Source organism: Vigna angularis, chromosome 4, assembly GCF_016808095.1.
Source record: "Vigna angularis cultivar LongXiaoDou No.4 chromosome 4, ASM1680809v1, whole genome shotgun sequence".
NCBI lineage: Eukaryota > Viridiplantae > Streptophyta > Magnoliopsida > Fabales > Fabaceae > Vigna > Vigna angularis.
Window position 1 is genome coordinate 29,111,096 of NC_068973.1, and position 19,875 is coordinate 29,130,970.

A 19,875-nucleotide genomic window follows, 5' to 3' on the forward strand; every position below is an offset into this window, starting at 1 on the left:
AATACTTGAAATTGGACACCATAAAGATAATGTCGCCAAATCTTCAGAGAAAACACCACTGCTGCCAATTCTAGATCATGAGTAGGATAATTCTTCTCATGAACCTTTAATTATCTTGAAGCATAAGCCACTACCTTCTTTTCTTGCATGAGCACACAACCTAACCCCTGATGTGAAGCATCACAGTAAATCTCAAAAGACTTACTTGGATTTGGGATAATCAATATTGGTGCACTTGTCAACCTTTGCTTCAATTCCAGGAAGCTTTTCTCACACTTATCCGTCCAAATAAACGATTGATCTTTGCGAGTTAGCTGTGTTAAAGGCGCTACTATTTTAGAAAAACCTTCTATAAATCTTCTATAGTATCCAGCTAAGCCCACAAAGCTCCGTATTTTCGTTATAGTCTTTGGTCTCTCCCACCGTAGCAGTGCTTCCACTTTGGTTGGATCCACCGCTATGCCTTGAGCTGATATAACATGTCCCAAGAATTGCACCTTTTGTATCCAGAACTCACACTTTGACAACTTTGCATATAGTTTCTTTTCTCTCAAGATCCCAAGCACAATTCTTAAATGCCCATCATGTTCTTCTCATTTTTTGGAATAAATGAGTATGTCATCTATAAAGACTACGACAAACTTATCTAAGAAGGGTCGAAAGATTATGTTCATGTAATTCATGAACAAAGATGAAGCATTAGTTACCCCGAACGGCATAACTACATACTCGTAATGCCCGTATCTCGATCTAAAAGCAGTCTTCTGTACATCTTCACCTTTAACCAAAATTTGATGATATCCAGACCTTAGATCTATCTTTGAAAATACTTGAGCTCCATGCAATTGATCCATCAAATCGTCAATCCTAGGCAAAGGGTACTTGTTCTTGATGGTTAGCTTGTTCAACTGTCTGTAGTCGACACACAATCTAGAGCTACCATCTTTTTTCTTCACTAGCAGTACCGGTGCCCCCCATGGTGATACGCTTGGTCGGATGAATTGCTTTCCAACAGCTCTTCAATTTGCTTCTTCAGCTCTGCCAACTCACCTGGGGCCATTCGATATGGAGCTATCGATACTGGTCCAGCTCCAGGTATTAAATCGATGCAGAATTCTACTTCTCGTTGAGGTGGCAATCCTGGTACTTCTTCTGGGAACACATCATTAAACTCATTAACTATGGGAATATCAAGATTTTGTTCATTTTTCTCAACTTCCACATGAGTCAAGATAACGAAACACGAAGATCCTTCTTTTACTTCTTTTAATACTTGTTGTAATGACAACAACTCCGATTCTTCAGGATCAGGGAAAATCAACTCCCTCTTGTTACAGTCTATAAGGATACGATTGGAAGATAACCAATCCATTCCTAAGATTACATCTAAACCTTGTAGAGGCAAAGATATAACATGTACTTTGAACCTACGTCCTTCTACAACTATTGGACATTGAGGACACATCCTCGATGTTTTTATCAATTTAGAGGTCGGTGTAGACACTATAAGATCATATTGGAGCTCTTTCACGAGTAGGTTCAACTCTTGAATAAGAGTTTCAGACAAAAAGGAGTGTGTCGCTCCAGAATCAAACAACACATTCAAGTCTCTACTAGCTATAATACAACATCCAATGATGAGGGTACCTGATTTGGTAGCTTCTGTCCCCGTTAAAGCATAGACTCTTCCAATCGCTTGTGGCCTATTGTCAGTCCTTCCCTGTTGAGGCGGTTGTTGAGGTTGAGTTGTTTCTCTTCTTTTAGAGGGACAATCTCTAGCAAAATGTCCTTCTACTCCGCAAAGAAAACATTTGTTGCGCACAGTAACTTGTGGACAGACGCTCTTCAGATGAGGTCCTCCGCAGACGAAACATCGGATTATTCTCTATTGGTGTTGTTGCTGATGAGAATTCCTCTGAGGCTGCGGTCTTTCATAAGGTCGAATCCTTACATTTTGTCCAACTCGTGACCCAAATGGTCCTCCCACCCTTTGTGACTTCTGCTGAACTTCAATCTCACTCGTTAACCTTTCCGCAACTTTGGCATGTTCAATTAAAGCAGAGAACTCTTTAATAGCTAAAGGGTTCACGGCTAGTTGTATGTCTGCTCTCAATCCATTTTTAAATTTCCTACACCTCCATTCTTCATTTGCTGGTTGGGTGTAGAAACGTCCCAACTGTTTGAACTTGTCTGCATACTCAGCTACCAACTTGTTACTTTGCACGAGCTGCAAGAACTCCACCTCTTTTGCATATCTTACATTGTCCGGAAAGTACTCAGCATAAAACTTATTCTTAAAAACTTCCCAGGTAATAATCTCACCACCTTCCTGTAATACTAGCTTCATGTTGTCCCACCAGTGTATTGCTTCTCCAAACAGCTGATACTCGGAGTATGTCAACCTAGTTTCTGATGAACAATTTTTCGCATCAAAAATCTTTTCCATATTTCTTATCCATAGATCACCCTCATCCGGACTTGTCCTCCCATTAAAAGTAGGTGGACGGTGTTGTAGAAAGTTTTCTAAGGTTCATTCCTGAATCCTTTGAGCTTCTACAGACGTGCCATTCTCAGATATTTGCCTTAAGGCTTCCTCATGTTCTCTTTGACTGGCTTCAGAACTCAGCCTAGCCGCTTCTAATTGTTGCAGAGTTGTTTCGTGCTGTTGCACTAAAGCAGCGCCCTGTTGTTGAAGAGCAGATGCAATAGCCTCCAAAGCTCTTGCAAGGCTAGGCATATTAGAGGTTTCACAGTTGGGTTGTGTGCGTGTCATTTCTCTGTTCACACAGAGAACTATTGTCATTATGATTCATAATATGAGTTCGTAGGATAAATCCACAACTCTTAGGTCGTCATAAGGACGAACCGCTCTGATACCATTAATGTAACATCCCATAATCTCAAACTTGATAATTCATAATTTATATATTGTAGCATTACATTTAAGGTAACATCTCATAATCTCACACTTGAAAATTCATAGTTGACATATATATATATATATATATATATATATATATATATATATATATATATATATATATATATATATATATATATATATATATATATATATATATATATATATATATATATATATATATATATATATATATATATGTGTGTGTGTGTGTGTTTTAAACTCAGATTTCAACTACAAACTCATAAATATAACTCGAATTCTTCTAATTTATTCTTCTATCTCTTTCTTCATTGGCACTGGATCAGACGACATTCCTTCATCTGCTCCCGTATAACGAATTATACAATCATCGCACATGCACAAACACAAACAAGTAGGGTGAGCTAACATGCAACAAATCATTTATAAAACATGCATAATTACTTTGATACACTCAACAAACATCATATAATAATTATGTCAGACACCCTCATACCATCATACCACAATCACACCATAGATACTCATCCCATCATACCACAATTCCTAATAGACACTCGTCACACAATACCCAATAAACACTCATCCCACAATACTCAATAGACACTCGTTCCACAATACCCAATAGACACTCATCCCACAATACCCAATAGACACTCATCCGGATGATACGTTGATGAGCGGTCACGGGAGGTTATGCGCTTGTGATGACTTCTACTTCTTCTTACAAATACACTTTCAAAATACTTCATATCATCCACAAGGTTAGTCCTCAACACTATGTCCAAAACCGGCACATAGACCAGGACCTCCTGCCCCTCTCACCACATAATTCATCCTTCTCTACTTGAGACTTGATGATTATTAGAGTATCAGGATAACCTCCAACAACAGGACCCTCAACATCAACATATACACAAATACCATATCATTATAGAATCTCTCCACGAGACTCATACCATGCTCATATTCCTCAACTCATATTATACCCTTACAAAATCTCCCCATAATACTCATATCATGTTCAGATGCATAAATTCAAATCCAATAAAATTCAATCATCGGAGAAATCATACAAAATGAATATATCACAAAATAAATCAACAATACTAAAATATCACCATAAATTGTCACCGGAGAAGAATCAAATGTTTGACGAATCAAACTCACCATAAACGCCAGTACATATGACTAGTCACAACTTACTGGATTTGACTAGGGCTGCTCTATGATTAGGGATGTACCAACTCTGGTTTTTAAGATTCGTCTATCCTACCATCACAATTATAATTCATAATTCCATATCTACCACAATAACATGAATTCATCAAAAAATTTCATTCCAACAAGATATATTGCACAATAATTTAACAGTACATAATTTGTTCAACAAGATTTAAGTTAAAAACTTGTCGAGTAGACTTCCAGGAAAGAGAGGTGTGTCACAATGGACAACTTAAGTACCAAGTCTTTCCTTAGCCAAAGTGTTCCTCAACTAGTTTTAACAAATTTCTTATTTACAGATTTAAAACAACAACATATAATATTAGCACAGAAATTCACTATAGATAGATATATAGTAAGCACCTATGTTTTTCATTAACAATATTCACACAGAATTTCAAGACATGAATAGTAATAAAACAATACTAAATCATAATATAAAAGCTTAGAAAGGTTAGCTCCCCTACCTCTATTCCAGACTTAATCTCTTGTTCATAATTTGTTTCCCCGAAAACCCTCTAAAACTTCTACTTTTCTTGCAACTAAAAATTTCTTCCTAACTCTTTGTTCTCTATTTCTCAAGATTTCTCACTTGATTCTTCCAAGAGAGTTTGAACTCATGTTCTTGAAATCACCACAATTTTCTACCAATTAAGCTACCAAAATTTCTTATTTAGCTTTCCACATTTTATTTTTTTTACATAAACTTATTATATTTTCCATTCACAAAAAAATCTAGTAATAAAATTTTTACGATTAAGGTAAATATTTTTCATGGGTCTTATAGTTATAAATTTATACAATTGGTTTTTACGTGAATAGACTTTATTTTTTAAATGTAACATTTTCATTTTTTAGATATTAATCATCAATATTTTTAATTTTTATTTTAAGTAATTAATTTAATTTAAGAAATATATTTGAGAGAGAAAATTATACCAAACTTTATATATATATATATATATATATTAATGGAAATAGAAAGGTAACAGGAGTAGAAGTCCTAAATAAGAAGAAATATATTGTTTAAATTTAGAAAACAGAATGAAAAAATTAATAGCCATAAACATAGGATGAATAAATATTAGAAAAATTGGTAAGAAAGCAACATTTCCTCCTATATCAAGTGATGTGATGCCTTGCAATTAGATGAGATATGAACCGTATTCCATGCCTTCATGTTTGGTTTCCCTTCTATCCTATTCCGTCCAGGTTTTAGGGTTTCTGCATATATTCTCCTCGTTATACTTCCTTCTCCGCCGTCTTATGATAAATTATTTTATCTTCTCTTTCCATTATTCATAAATAAATATATGAAATATCACTTTTTTTTTCTTCATAATTTAAGAATGACAAAAATGAATTTGTGTCAGGTAAATTATTTAAATAATATTAGTCTCTAAAAAGTATTTCACAGGTGATACTAATATAAATTGAAATATATAACTTTTTAAATATGACAATAAATTATAGTCTTAGTGCTTTAAAATATCTTTTATATATATATATTCTTAAAAAGTGAGCATTAGTTAAAATAATTAACAAACTAATTAATATAAACATTATAAACTAATCTTAAACTGTTTACTTTTTCTGTATAATTTAATTAAGGTCATTGGACCAGCCTAACAATGCTGTTGGACTGTCTTTGTAAAGCCTTAATATATATTTAATTATTCATAAAAAAGTGTGAAAAAGGCAAATCATTGTGCACTTGTGCATTGAATTGAAAGACATTTTAGGGTTTTTTTTTCGAGTTTATCATAAAAAAATTTAGAAGATGAAAAAAAAAGTTATAAATTAGAATTAATCTATATATAATTGAACAAATAAAATTATTGTTAGTATTGTTGATTTATTTCAGCTTGGAGTTTTGTTTATTATTTATATATGAGTTATGAATTATACTTTTATGCATTAGAAGACCTTATATAAAATTATGAATTGTTTAAATAACTCATTTGTTAATTGTTGAAGAGGATTTATGCTAAAATTACCGCTAACAATAAGACTAATATGGGTGGAAAAAAATTATACTCATTTACATGTCAGTCAGGTGGAATGAGTATCGGGCTAGTTAGTTTTTATTTTTTATGTTATATAAAAATTAAATATAACTTAAAATATTATAATTTTTGTATTAGATGTAAATATATAATAAAAACTCGATGAAATCATGCATATTTATGAAAGTGTGAATAATTTACTATGATTGAGAAAGTTAAGATATAAAAGTAATAATTCTTTTAATTAATCAAATTATAGGCATTAGTTAACAACTGGATACTCACAAAACATTCCCTTAAGTGTTTTGCTTTTAAAAACTATAGATATATATTATATTTAAAAAATAATATATTTATTAAAAAAATGAACGTAACTGCCTGCCAATGGTATAATTTTAAATTTAAATATTTAAAAAAATCACACTGAAAATATAAGCTAACTCTCCACTAAAAAATAGTTATCTGTGCATTAATAATATAAAATATTAATATGATATATACCATTCAAGTGAAGATAAATGTGTGAGTTGATTTGAGAGACAGTCAAGTGGAGGGACTTAGAAGATTTGGACGTGTCAAATAAAAAATAAATAAAGAGCAACTTGGATCCACGTCAACTTCAAACTGCCCCATGAGTCATTTTGCAACTTTTAAATGTTCTTAACTAATATTTTGACATATGCAATACAAGAGATTATTTTTAAAATTATCAAATTTTATTTTTATTATGATTCAAAATAAATTAATAAATTATAAATAAATATTATACTATAAATAATGGGAATAAATATGATGTAAAATAAGAGACATCAATTTAATATTAATAATGTTCATATTCGATAAAAAAGAATATCAACTTTAACATACGTGTCGTGTAATTTTAAATTTTTTTTAATAATTTATTATTTAGTTTATTTTCAAATTGATGTCATCATTAATTATTTTTTCTATATTACATTTTAATTTTTTATTATATTTTATTATTCACATATTGTAATTAAGTTTTTTTGACTTTTTATTCTTTCATATATTGTTTCATCTTAAATACGAATTTTTTCTGATATGTTAAATGTATGTGAAAGTTATTTTGAAACATTAAAAACTATATTAAAAAGAAATTATCATTTTACAATTTTTTTGAATTTTAAATTTCAAATTCAAACTTTGTTACATATGTTAAAATTAAAATGAAATAAAATATAATAATAATAATAATAATTAGTATTAATATTATTACTATTATTTTTAGTTTTATTATTATTATTGTGCGGTTAGAGAAGCTAGACCTATTCTTAGAACTCTGTTTGTGTTTTTATAAGTTAACTTTTTTTGTGTATGATAACATGAATTACGTGAAATTGTATATGAGTGTAAGACCTATGAAAAATATTTACCTTAATAGTAACAATTTTATTACTAGATTTCTTTGTGAATGGAAAATATAATAAGTTTATGTAAAAAATAAAATGTGGAAAGCTAAATAAGAAATTTTGGTAGCTTAATTGGTAGAAAATTGTGGTGATTTCAAGAACATGGGTTCAAACTTTCTTCTACCTTTTTTTTAAAAAAAAATTAAAATATTGATAGTGGATAAAGCACTCAGATTTGAAGGCATTATTGAGACATCCAATATGTCAAGTGGTGATTAAAATATTAATATAATAAAATAATAAATAATATTAAAAAATTGCTGAATAGTAAAATTTTTGGACTATAAATAGTCATGAGGGGGAGGTTATTCTGCACAAAGAGAGAAAGAATCAAGTGAGAAATCTTGAGAAATAGAGAAGAAAGAATTAGGAAGAAATTTTTAGTTGCAAGAAGAGTAGAGGTTCTGGAGGGTTTTCAAGGAAACAAATTCTGAGCAAAAGATTAAGTCTGGAATAGAGGTAGGGGAGCTAACCTTTCTGAGCTTTTATATTATAATTTAGTATTGTTTTATTACTATTCATGTCTTGAAATTCTGTGTGAATACTGCTAATGAAAAACATTGGTGCTTGTTATATATCTATCTATATTGAATTTCTGTGTTAATATTATATGTTGTTGTTTTGAATCTGTAAATAAGAAATTTGTTAAAACTAGTTGAGGAACACTTTGGCTAAGGAAAAAATTGGTACTTAAGTTGTCCATTGTGACGCACCTCTCTTTCCTGGAAGTCTACTCGACAAGTTTTTAACTTAAATCTTGTTGAACAGATTATGTACTGTTAAATTATTGTGCAATGTATCTTGTTGGAATGAAAATTTTTGATGAATTCATGTTATTGTGGTAGATATGGAATTATGAATTATAATTGTCATGGTAGGATAGAGGAATCTTAAAAACCGGAGTTGGTACATCCCTGATCATAGAGCAGCCCTAGTCAAATCCAGTAAGTTGTGACTAGTCATATGTACTGGCGTTTATGGTGAGTTTGATTCGTCAAACATTGGATTCTTCTCCTGTGACAATTTATGGTGATATTTTAGTATTGTTGATTTATTTTGTGATATATTCATTTTGTATGATTTCTCCGATGATTGGATTTTATTGGATTTGAATTTATGCATCTGAACATGATATGAGTATTATGGGGAGATTTTGTAAGGGTATAATATGAGTTGAGGAATATGAGCATGGTATGAGTCTCGTGGAGAGATTCTATAATGATATGGTATTTGTGTATATGTTGATGTTGAGGGTCCTATTGTTGGAGGTTATCTTGATACTCTAATAATCATCAAGTCTCAAGTAGAGAAGGATGAATTATGTGGTGAGAGGGGCAGGAGGTCCTGGTCTATGTGCCGGTTTTGGACATAGTGTTGAGGACTAACCTTGTGGATGGTATGGAGTATTTTGGAAGTGTATTTGTAAGAAGAAGTAGAAGTCATCACAAGTGCATAACCTCCCGTGGCCGCTCATCAACGTATCATCCGAATGAGTGTCTATTGGGTATTGTGGAATGAGTGTCTATTAAGTATTGTGGGATGAGTGTCTATTGGGTATTGTGGGATGAGTGTCTATTAGGGATTGTAGTATGATGGGATGAGTATCTATGGTGCGACTGTTGTATGATGGTATGAGGGTGTCTGACATAATTATTATATGAGGTTTGTTGAGTGTATCAAAGTAATTATGCATGTTTTATAAATGATTTGTTGCATGTTAGCTCACTCTACTTGTTTGTGTTTGTGTATGTGCGATGATCGTATAATTCGTTATACGGGAGCAGATGAAGGAATGTCGTCTGATTCAGTGCCAATAAAGAAAGAGATAGAAGAATAAATTAGAAGAATTCGAGTTATATTTATGAGTTTGTAGTTGAAATCTGAGTTTAAAACATATATATATATATATATATATATATATATATATATCAACTATGAATTATCAAGTGTGAGATTATGGGATGTTACCTTAAATATAATGCTACAATATATAAATTATGAATTATCAAGTGTGAGATTATAGGATGTTACAATTAGCATTAATATTTTTGGTGTATAGATGATGATCAAGTATTATATGACCTGTCTGACAGTGTGTAATTTTATGGTTTCTGATGTTAATTATAATTGTGTATGGTAAAGTGGTATTGATGGTTTAAAACTGAATTCAAGTGGGTGGAGTAAGGGTTGGTCAAATTCTTGAGTTTTAAGTCTAAAAAAGAAAGGTTTGGATGAGTGAGTTTGAGAAAGAGAGGTTGAGGTAAGAAAGTAATTGTCTAGGTGCTTTCATGAGAGAATTTAAGTCTTGTTAGAGGTGTTATTAGAGAAAAATATGTTATGAAACAAGATGGTAACTCATTTGTGAGTTTTGGTAGTGTTTTTGGTGTTTTGGGTTGTGTTAAAGTACAAAAATTGAGGTTTAAAGTAGTGAGATTTTGAATTAGAGAGTATAGGCTAAAGTGGATAGTTTGATATCTGTAATTGAGTCATTTAGGACTTGTGTAAGCCTTTATTTTGCTCTTTTGGTGTAGGAAGTGGTAGAAGTGGGTTTAGGTAGTCTAAAATGGCTAGTTTTGGGTTTTAAGTGGTCAATTTGAGTTATATGTGTGCTTTCTGAGGTGTCTCAGTTCCTACGGGGTTGTAGGAACCATTTAATTTTGTTTAAAGAGTAACCAAGGTCAAATTAGGTGAATTTTAGAAATTGATACAGCGTCCGAGAGCCCCTTGGGCGCAACTACATCAGATTTAGGTTTTTGGGTTTTAAAATCTCAAATTTTGGGTTATGGATATGATTTTTGGACATTTTTTAGGTCGTTTTGGAGGTTTTAGACCCTTGCAGTTCCTTGCCTAAGTGTGAGTATCAAGTTGCTATGAAGAAAATTGTGTTATTGTGTGATTTATGATGACTTGTATGAGTGGTTTTATTTCTTTAATGTATGATTAATAGTCTCATGTGTTGGTATACTATGTGAATATGACTATGCTTGTCATTGTATAGTTTTTTGTTTCACACATGACTACGGTTGTAACTCTAAATTGTTGTTATATATATCTTTCGTTTGAAAAATAATGATAGGTATGAGGGTAACTGTCATTAAACAAACATGTTATCATGCATTAGTTTGACTATATCAGTGTATTTGAGAGTCTATAATGGTTTTAAGTCATTTATTACATTTGAATTTTTATTTCAACATTGTAGTTAAACATTAGCCATTGTAATTGCAATCTAAACCCATTTCTCATGAGTTTTTCTGTTCTCGAAGGATTGTTTCTCGTTTTGGGAGAGTGCGTGGTTGTAGCAGCGTTCATCGAGGGATTGTTGCTATCGAAGATTCCTGCTTGCTACATCTTCACCGGGGGAGAGTTTGTGGTTGTCTAGAAGCCTTAAATTGTTAGATGTCTCACATACCATCGAGGTAAGTTGAGTTTTTCTTTGTTTGTATATGAATTTGTTTGTGTATCAAGGTTTATGGAATTGGATATGCATACTTTAAGCATCATTATTGTCACCGAAGTTGTCTTGAGATGGTGGTGACTGAGTGGAAAATAAACATTTCTTAAGAAGTTTCTATTTAAGTGCTCAAGGTATGGGTTTCTATTTAATTGTCGCGTATGAGCTTTTAGATATTGGGGTAGTAGATAGAAATGGAGCAATTTCTATTTATAGATATTGGGCTAGTATATAGAAATAGAGCTTCACATTTTAATGGAGCGACCCGATGAGCTGCACATTTTAATGGAGCTTCACAACCAATATTAGCCCATTAGCCAGTGTGTGTCACCAACGAGCAGAGTTACCAAACGTATGACAAACAATAGTTGAAGACTACAACGTTTCATGTTATATAGGAATGGTGAGTGGTGTGACCTTCCTAAGGATGTTATTGCCCTACTAAGAAAGGATCTTGAAGTTAACAAGGTGGTTGTAGAGATAGAGTTAAATGCGCAAGGTGTATCTCACGACAAATATTACGATACCAGCACACAGGAAAGTGCAAAAAGTCCTGACTCGTATGCATCTAACGACATAAAACTACATTTAGAAGTTGAAATCAATGGACTAGATCAGTCTAGATTGAGTGAGTGTAGTGGGGAGTCTAGATTGAACAAAATACAAATTGCATTGGTCTTTGTCTGACACTTACCGACCAATATACTGGTGGATATATCCTTCGGTAATTACCGACGGCCTATATCCGTCGATAATGGTTACTGACATCGAAATTACCGACAGATTTTTGATTGTCGGTAAACCATAAAAAATTCCATTATTTACGGATATGAGTTGTTTTCGATGGATTGTGTCCGTCAGTATTTTCATTTTTTTTGTAGTGGTGCATCGACTCTTACCACTTAATTTCTTTCTCTATATGAGTTTGATAATTAGTAAAGTTAAGATAATCTCCTTCAAAATCATCATTTAGTACACACCCTTTAATCACACAACATGGTATTTTCTCATTGGAAAGAATTACATCCACATCATAATGATATACATACATAAGTAGACACACACACACACTTAACAACCCAACTACTTTAAGCTCTTTAAATTTTCACAAGACATTTTTCACTTAGCAATGATATCACTCGCTCAACGACTGAAACCCCTAGGAGCTAAATCCACTAAACTCACCTAGTAGGTTTGACTATCCCAACAGGTTTGACTCGTCTAACAAGTACAATTTGTTGTACTTAGGAAATTGATATGTATATCAATTTGCATTGTTGACTTATACTTAAGTTTTTCTTTTTAATAATTAAAAATTAAAAAGTGAGCTTTAAGCTTAACTCAACTTTTCAAAACTAGTATGTAAGATGAGATTTACATCTATTTATATATTATATATTCACCTTATATAATTGATATGAGATCTCCAATCATTAATGCATGTAAGGGCTTTTGCACTAGTTATTTTGGAGATTATACTTCGGTTCTTTAATTGAAACATATTCAGACGAGGTAAAAAATATATAACCTTAGGCTTTAGTTCATAATTAAAGCTTATTCTTTACTTTATGCTTCAGTTCTTTTTTGAACCAAAGTTTATTCCTATATTTAAAAAAAATTCAATTTCTTCTCATCTTCACGTATTTTCCATCGTATAATCACTGTAGAACCACCGTATTCCCCATAAGCAACAAAGTCCAAATACCTTTCTCACCTCCACATTGAATATAAGAGATTTTAAAAAAACTACATTAGGAAAAAAAATTATGAAACAAAAAAAATGCAAGACGAAAGGATGAACCTCTAATCACTTTCAAAATGGGAAGAAAATGGATGCTCATAGTGACAAGTCGACACACTTCACGTTGGCTACAAGGAAGGGAAGGAAGGAAGGAAGGAGAGTGGATGAGTAATGGCAAAAGTGGAAGGAAGGGAAGGAAGGAAGGAGAGTGGATGAGTAATGGCAAAAGTGGCAACACTGTTCGTGTTTGACATCGTGTTTGACAACAAAAAAGATAGAAAAATGACTCTTGCAATGGAGAACGGATAATAAAATTTTTTTTGGTGTAAATGTAATTTTAACCTATTAAATGAATAAATCTCACTTCTTTAAAGAATCAAAACATATACTTGTGTAAATATTTTCATAATGTCATAACTGAAATTTTTTAAATTATTTGAAAAACTATAAACCTTCATTCTTTAAATAACCGAAGTATAAGTTTCAATTATTTTATTTTAGAATCGAAACTTATAATTGTGCTAAAATTTTAAAAATATTACCGAAGACTTCGTTTCTTTAACACCAAAACATATTAAATGGTTTCAAAAGTTTTTTTTTTTTATCTAGAGTGCTTAAAACATTCATTAAATATTATATCTCATTTCTTTAACTTTTACATTTAGTAGGTTATGTTTGGAAGTAGTTTCGAATAACTTGTAGAAGTTTATGTTTAGTTGTTCTATCTCTGAATGTACGAGAGTTTTACTTTATGCTTATAATTTGTTATTTACGTGATATGAAACAGCTTCTGGCAATAATTTGTATTTATTAATGTATTCATGTTTATTTTTTGTTTTTTTTTCATCAAATATGTACTTATATTCCAAGTTTATATATATGTCATAGAAATCTCGGTACAAGTTAAGATAATATATATTTAGGTGTTAAAAAAAGTATATATTTATTGAAAAGTTATGAAATTCTCATCGTCTCATATTTATCATATATATATATATATATATATATATATATATATATATATATATATATATATATATATTTCACTTTACAAAGGAAATTAAAGTAAATGTTGTTTTTTCATTGACACTCCAAGACATCTTGAAAAAAAAGCATGGTAAGCAGGTAGTGGAGAAAGATTTTGTTTTCACGAGATGAAATATTGAGTTATTCTTGTATTGTAAGGTTGGAGATAATTGCAAATTTGTATGTTGTTAAATCTATTCACATGTATATATTTAAAGTAGTACGCAATTTAAAAAGTTTTATTTTTTATATATATTTATGTTGGTGGCTTGTAGTGTTGGTAATCTAAATATACGTTGGTTAATAATTAATGATGATCAACTATATGTGGACTTATTAATTCATTTTTTTCTTGTAAAATTTATATTATTTTTCAACGCAATTAATGCATATAGAAGGGCTGATAGTAAATGAATGCATAAATTAATGACATTTCATAATAATTGAAACTTAATAGTCATTACCAACGTAGGTACAACACAAAATAAATACAATATAAATAGAGTACGTGTAAAGACTAAAAAGATAAAGTAGGCAAACTAACCGCAGTCAACCTTACTTATTTTAAAGGCATTACAAATGAAAAAAAATAAAAATATATAAGCAAAGGTCTTCTTCAATTCAGTTTCCATCAAGTCGAACTTTAAGGTTTTTGATGATGAAATTTTGGTATGAATTATTTGTAATAGATATAACAATTATTAAGATTAAATATATTTTTAAATTATTAAGATTAAATATGTTTTTAATTTTAAAATTTAGATACATAATTTATTATAAAAGAATTTTAAAATTATCGACAAAATTTTATTAATTGAAAAAAGTTTATAAATAAATTCAAATTGTTGATAGATTTTAAAATTCCAATTACTACTAAATTTTAAAGTTTTAATTATTAATAGATTTTTTTCGTTAGTAAAATTTGTTAGTAATTACATATCTTAAAATTTATTGATGATTAGAAATTTTTATTACTAATGGTTGTTTATCGATAAAATTTCTTAGTAATTATATATATTAAAACTTGTCGCTAATTGAAAAATTGTATTATCAACACATTTTTTTCAGGATAAGAAAAGCAATAAATCTGTCGTCCATATCTAATTAGGGATGACAAATAAATTCATCATGGTGAGTATTATCCAAACTTGTCTTCATTTTGGCAAGGAATCATTGCATTGACTCATGGGTAATACTCAATTTTTTTAATTGGGTATGATAATGAGGATAGGGATAAATGTAACATCCCGATTATATAATAACCAATATTATATAATAAAGACGTTAACATCTAAAATATAGAGAACAGTCGGAGTATGACGTGTAATTAAATGTGAAATTACAGTCATCCAGAAATAAAGAAACAGAAAATTTAAACTTGAATAGTTGAAAGGATTGATCACTATAAGTGTTCAATCAAAAAATATTCTAAGAAGACTACTCTGCAACATCAGCAACCTCCAACTCTTTCTCCATTGGGATCTCCTCGACAACATCTGCTCCCATCCAAGTGGATGATCATCGCCAAAGAAACATACCCAAACAGCACATAACAAAAACAATGCAAGGGTGAGCTAGATATAAAAAGCATGTTATACAGATAGCACAGTTAATTCAATGTTATCATACTTAGATTCGTATAAAAGAGCAATTAGAGCATGTTCATTAAACCATAATTCCACCCACTCATACAACATGCAAAAGTCATCCAAACATGGTAAATTGACATCACAAGACTTGTTACTTTATACCCCGACTCGTCCGGACTAGAATGATTACCGAGCTATGGCGGGTTATGCACTCGTGGTGGCCTCTACTGCTTTGCAAAGCCATTGCCAATGGGTTTCACCCTACCACCCTCACGAGGTTAGTCCGTTCCGCGCCCTGGAGCATCCTGGAAGCCTCCAAGACTAGGACCTCCTACTACTCCTCACCACATGGATAAATCCTCTCTAATTGAGAATGAAAGACCATTGGAGTGTCAGGAAAACCCCCAAGACTGAGCTACCATGTAATCATTTTGTACACCCCAAATCACCACCATGTATCCTCTCCTTGAGGATCATGGAATTACGTCCATGAATTATACTGTTACTTTGAACCTTAACCCCAATTATGAATAATCAGATACCACCATATTATCACAACAATTCCAACATATCTCATACATTCACATATTTTCACATAATTCATGTCATAGACAATATTCCAAACATTGGTACACATAATTCAATTCAAGAGAAAATAAACTTAGAACACATTATTTGTAGAATGCTAACTGGACGAGCACTATTCACCGGACACCAAGGAACGAACGGTACAGGACGAACGCCATTTTCCAAACTAGGCCGAACACTTTTTGAACGAACGTCATCTAAACGATCTGGACGAACGCTGTCTGCCGAACGGTATTGAATGAACGTTATTTACCAAGAGGTCGAACGCTGAGATTGAGTACGTTAGGTCGAACGTTAAAACCGAATACCTCTTTAAAATCGGATACTTGGCTGGACGAACGTTAAGATCAAACACTTAGACTCAACACTAACCCCGAACGTTATTAAACCGAACACTCACTAAAAGGACGAACGTTATTAAACCGAACGCTATTAATATGAACGATCGCTACTACGCAGGGACGCTCGCTGCCTGAGAACCAGCAACATTAAGACCGAACGCTCGCTGCTACAAAGGGACGAACGCTCAAAAAGATGAACACTACCCGATCACACGAATACTGTTGGGACGAGCGTACATATAGTCAAGACTATAGAACGAACGCACATAGACTCAATGGTATGAGACCGAACACTCAAGATTGAATCCTAAAATACCAAGTTGAGAACGAATGCTCACATCACCATTAAACAAAACCGAACGCTAACTTTGGCCGAACACTGTTTGGTCGAGCACTGTTGGGACGAACGTTCAAAATATTTAAGGACGAACGCTCAATTCAATACTTAAGGACGAACGTATACAATATTAACTTTTTCCCACGGACGAACGTACATGTTCGTACATTATAATACAAAACCGAACGTTTATTATATATCAGACTTATTCCGTAAGACGAACGCATACTGTTTGGACGAACGTACAATCACTAATCTACTAAGACCGAACGGTCATGACTAAAACCTAAGAATACCTATTTTAATCCAGACCGAACGTGCATTATATATTGGCTTTGGACGAACGCACGTTTCTGCAGAATTCTGCAGAAACGAAGTCAGATTTCCAGAAAACCCAGAAACTCCTAATATTCATCCCTCTCTTCTCAGATTTGCATCAAAGACTGTAAAATTAAATGATCAAACGAAAAATCTAACCCCCCTTACCTCTTGAAGACCTCCTTGCAAACCTTGAATCAATCTCTTCACTGTGTTCCTCCTCTGCCGTTCCATCCTCTGTTACAGTTTCTAGCTCTCCCTCCCTTCTTCTTCTTTCCTCCTTCAAGAATCTCTAAAAATGAAGAAGTGAATCTCCTTTTGTGTGTTGCCGGATGAACCTTAGCCATTTCCTTTGCTTCCTCGGTGTCATGCCCACTTAAGAAGATGATGATAGTGTTTCCTTGGCGGCTGTAGCACTTCCAGGTGGTGAGACTCTTAAGCCTGCTGCCCACTTAAAGCTTCTTCCCCACCTCTTCAACAGCTGCCCCCGTGAAGCCCTTCCCTACCATACCAACCATCAAAGGACGCCTCCACCACATCAATTATCAACATACGCTTGGTCCATACACCATCCCCTTAAAAAAAATATTTAGGTCCTTACAATAAATATGTTCATATTAGTCGCATCAGTCGCATCATCATATCCATCCAAATATTCATTCATACATTCATCCTCGTTATTCTTTAAATTATTAAAACTCTCATGGTTTATTCAATAATATATATATATATATATATATATATATATATATATATATTATTTTTAGTCTTTAGTTTTATAATATTTTTTTCTTTTAGGTACACTCTTTTGTCTTTATTCTAATTGTTTGGTTTACCATGAAATCAATTCACATCTTCATGATAATTTTTTCTCTTATGGTAATCTTTGTGTAGTTATGTTGAAATGATATATATATATATATATATATATATATATATATATATATATATATATATATTAAATATTTTTCATGTCTCATATTTTAATATTTCTATTCTTTTTTAATATTTTTATTTTTTAAATTTTTTTCACATGAAAATGTTTAACTCTCATTTCAATTAATAGATAATATAAAATATCATCTTTTTTATTCTCTTATTCTTAATTTTTTTCATTTAAATAACTATTTTTGTTTTGCTATAATAATTTTTAGTATTTCTCAACCGTTTGACTAGTTTGATATTTGAAAAAAAATTATATCTCTAAGGTATTTCTTATTTTATGATACTCTTAATTATATATTAGTTTTTCTTTAAGTGATTTCATTCAATGGTGTATGAAACTATTTCTAAGACACATTTGATTATCTTTACTTATTTTTAATATTTTTATTTGTTGTTATTTTTATCATGTAGAATAATATTTTTATAGTTTTTAAATAATTATTATTAATTTTTAACTCATTGTCATAAGTGTAATTCTATCATTGCAATTGTATAAAAAAATCAATCACTATAATGTAATAATTTAAGTTTTAATTACTCGTTCGGTTCTCACTTTGGTTAAAAAGTTTCAAGTTGGTCACCCGTAAACTTTTTGTTTCAATTGCGTCCCAACTTTTGAAAAAATGTCTCAATTCAATCCTTTAAAAAATTATTCACGATAACGACATGCCATGTATCAATATGTGATATTTTTTAATTTTTTAGAAAATATTTTGTTGTTTATAAGGTCCCTGATGTACCACATGACAAGATTATGTCATGTGTCAAATGTTAGTACCAAGTGTTATTGTTTTGATTTCAATTTAGTTCTTATATATTGTCGCTATGATACCATTTAGTCCAATTTTTGTTCAAAATAGAATAATATTGTCCTCCTCTAAATTGAGATCAAATTTATTATTTGTATAAATGTTATACTCATATTTTATAACAAAAATATTTTTTTAACTTATTACATTATTGTATATTATTAACCGATTGTTAATAATGTTTTTGTCGTAAATTTTAATATAACCTTTATATAAATAATAAATTGATCCTAATTAAAAGATAATCAAATTTATTATTTGTATAAAATTAATTTATTTTTATAGGAAAACATGATAATATATTAGTTTTTAGTACTTACTTTTTTTTAAATACACTTAATTAGTTTTAATCTTAGAAAAAATAGATTAATAATATACGCTAATGTAATGTTAAAAAAGTAATTTTTAATAAAATATTACTATAATATTTTTACAAATAATAAAATTGGTCTCAATTTAGAGAATGACAATATTGTTTTAATAAAAAAAAATGGACTAAATTAAATGAAAGAGACTTCTATAGAGACTAAAAGATATTGGTACTTGACATTGACATGTGACACCAACAATGCCACCTTTTATACCAAGTACTTGACACAAAAAAAAAGTTCCAAAAAAAAAATTAAAAAATTATTAAAAAAAAACACAAATTAACACGTGGCATATGGTTAACATCGTTACTAATTTTATTTTTTTCAGAAAGACATATTTGAAACATTTTTTTAAAAGTTGGGACGCAATTAAAATAAAAAAGTTTAATGAGGACCAACTTGAAACTTTCCAACCAAAGTGGAGACCAAACAAGTAACTAAGTCATAATTTAATGTCATTATCATGAAACATGTTTATCCTCATTCAACGTGTGTGTGTGCGTGTGTATGCGTGTGTGTGTGTGTGCATATGTGTACGTGTGTGTGTGTGTGTGTGTTTGTGTGTCTGTGTGTGTTTGTGTTTGTGTTTGTGTCTATGTGTGTGTTTGTGTTTGTGTCTATGTGTGTGTTTGTGTTTGTGTCTATGTGTGTGTCTGTGTCCGTGTGTGTGTGTGTGTGTGTGTGCGTGTGTGTGTGTGTGCGTGTGTCTGTGTGTGTATGTGTGTGTCTGTATTTGTATGTTTGTGTGTGTGTGTCTGTGTCTGCATCTGTGCGTGTGTGTGTCTCTGTGTGTG

At 31.3% G+C, this 19,875-nt stretch overlaps 1 protein-coding gene across 1 annotated transcript; it reads right to left on the reverse strand.

The window, feature by feature from the left end:
* Nucleotides 1-1,885: 1,885 nt before the first annotated feature.
* LOC128196258 (uncharacterized) lies at nucleotides 1,886-2,446 on the reverse strand. The gene has a single exon (XM_052876508.1). The coding sequence runs from the start codon at nucleotides 2,444-2,446 to the stop codon at nucleotides 1,886-1,888; it is 561 nt and encodes a 186-aa protein (XP_052732468.1).
* Nucleotides 2,447-19,875: the final 17,429 nt, after the last annotated feature.

Excerpts from the sequence above, each read along its gene's own strand:
- LOC128196258 (XM_052876508.1), bottom strand. The coding sequence starts at position 2,446 with ATGGAAAAGATTTTTGATGCGAAAAATTGTTCATCAGAAACTAGGTTG.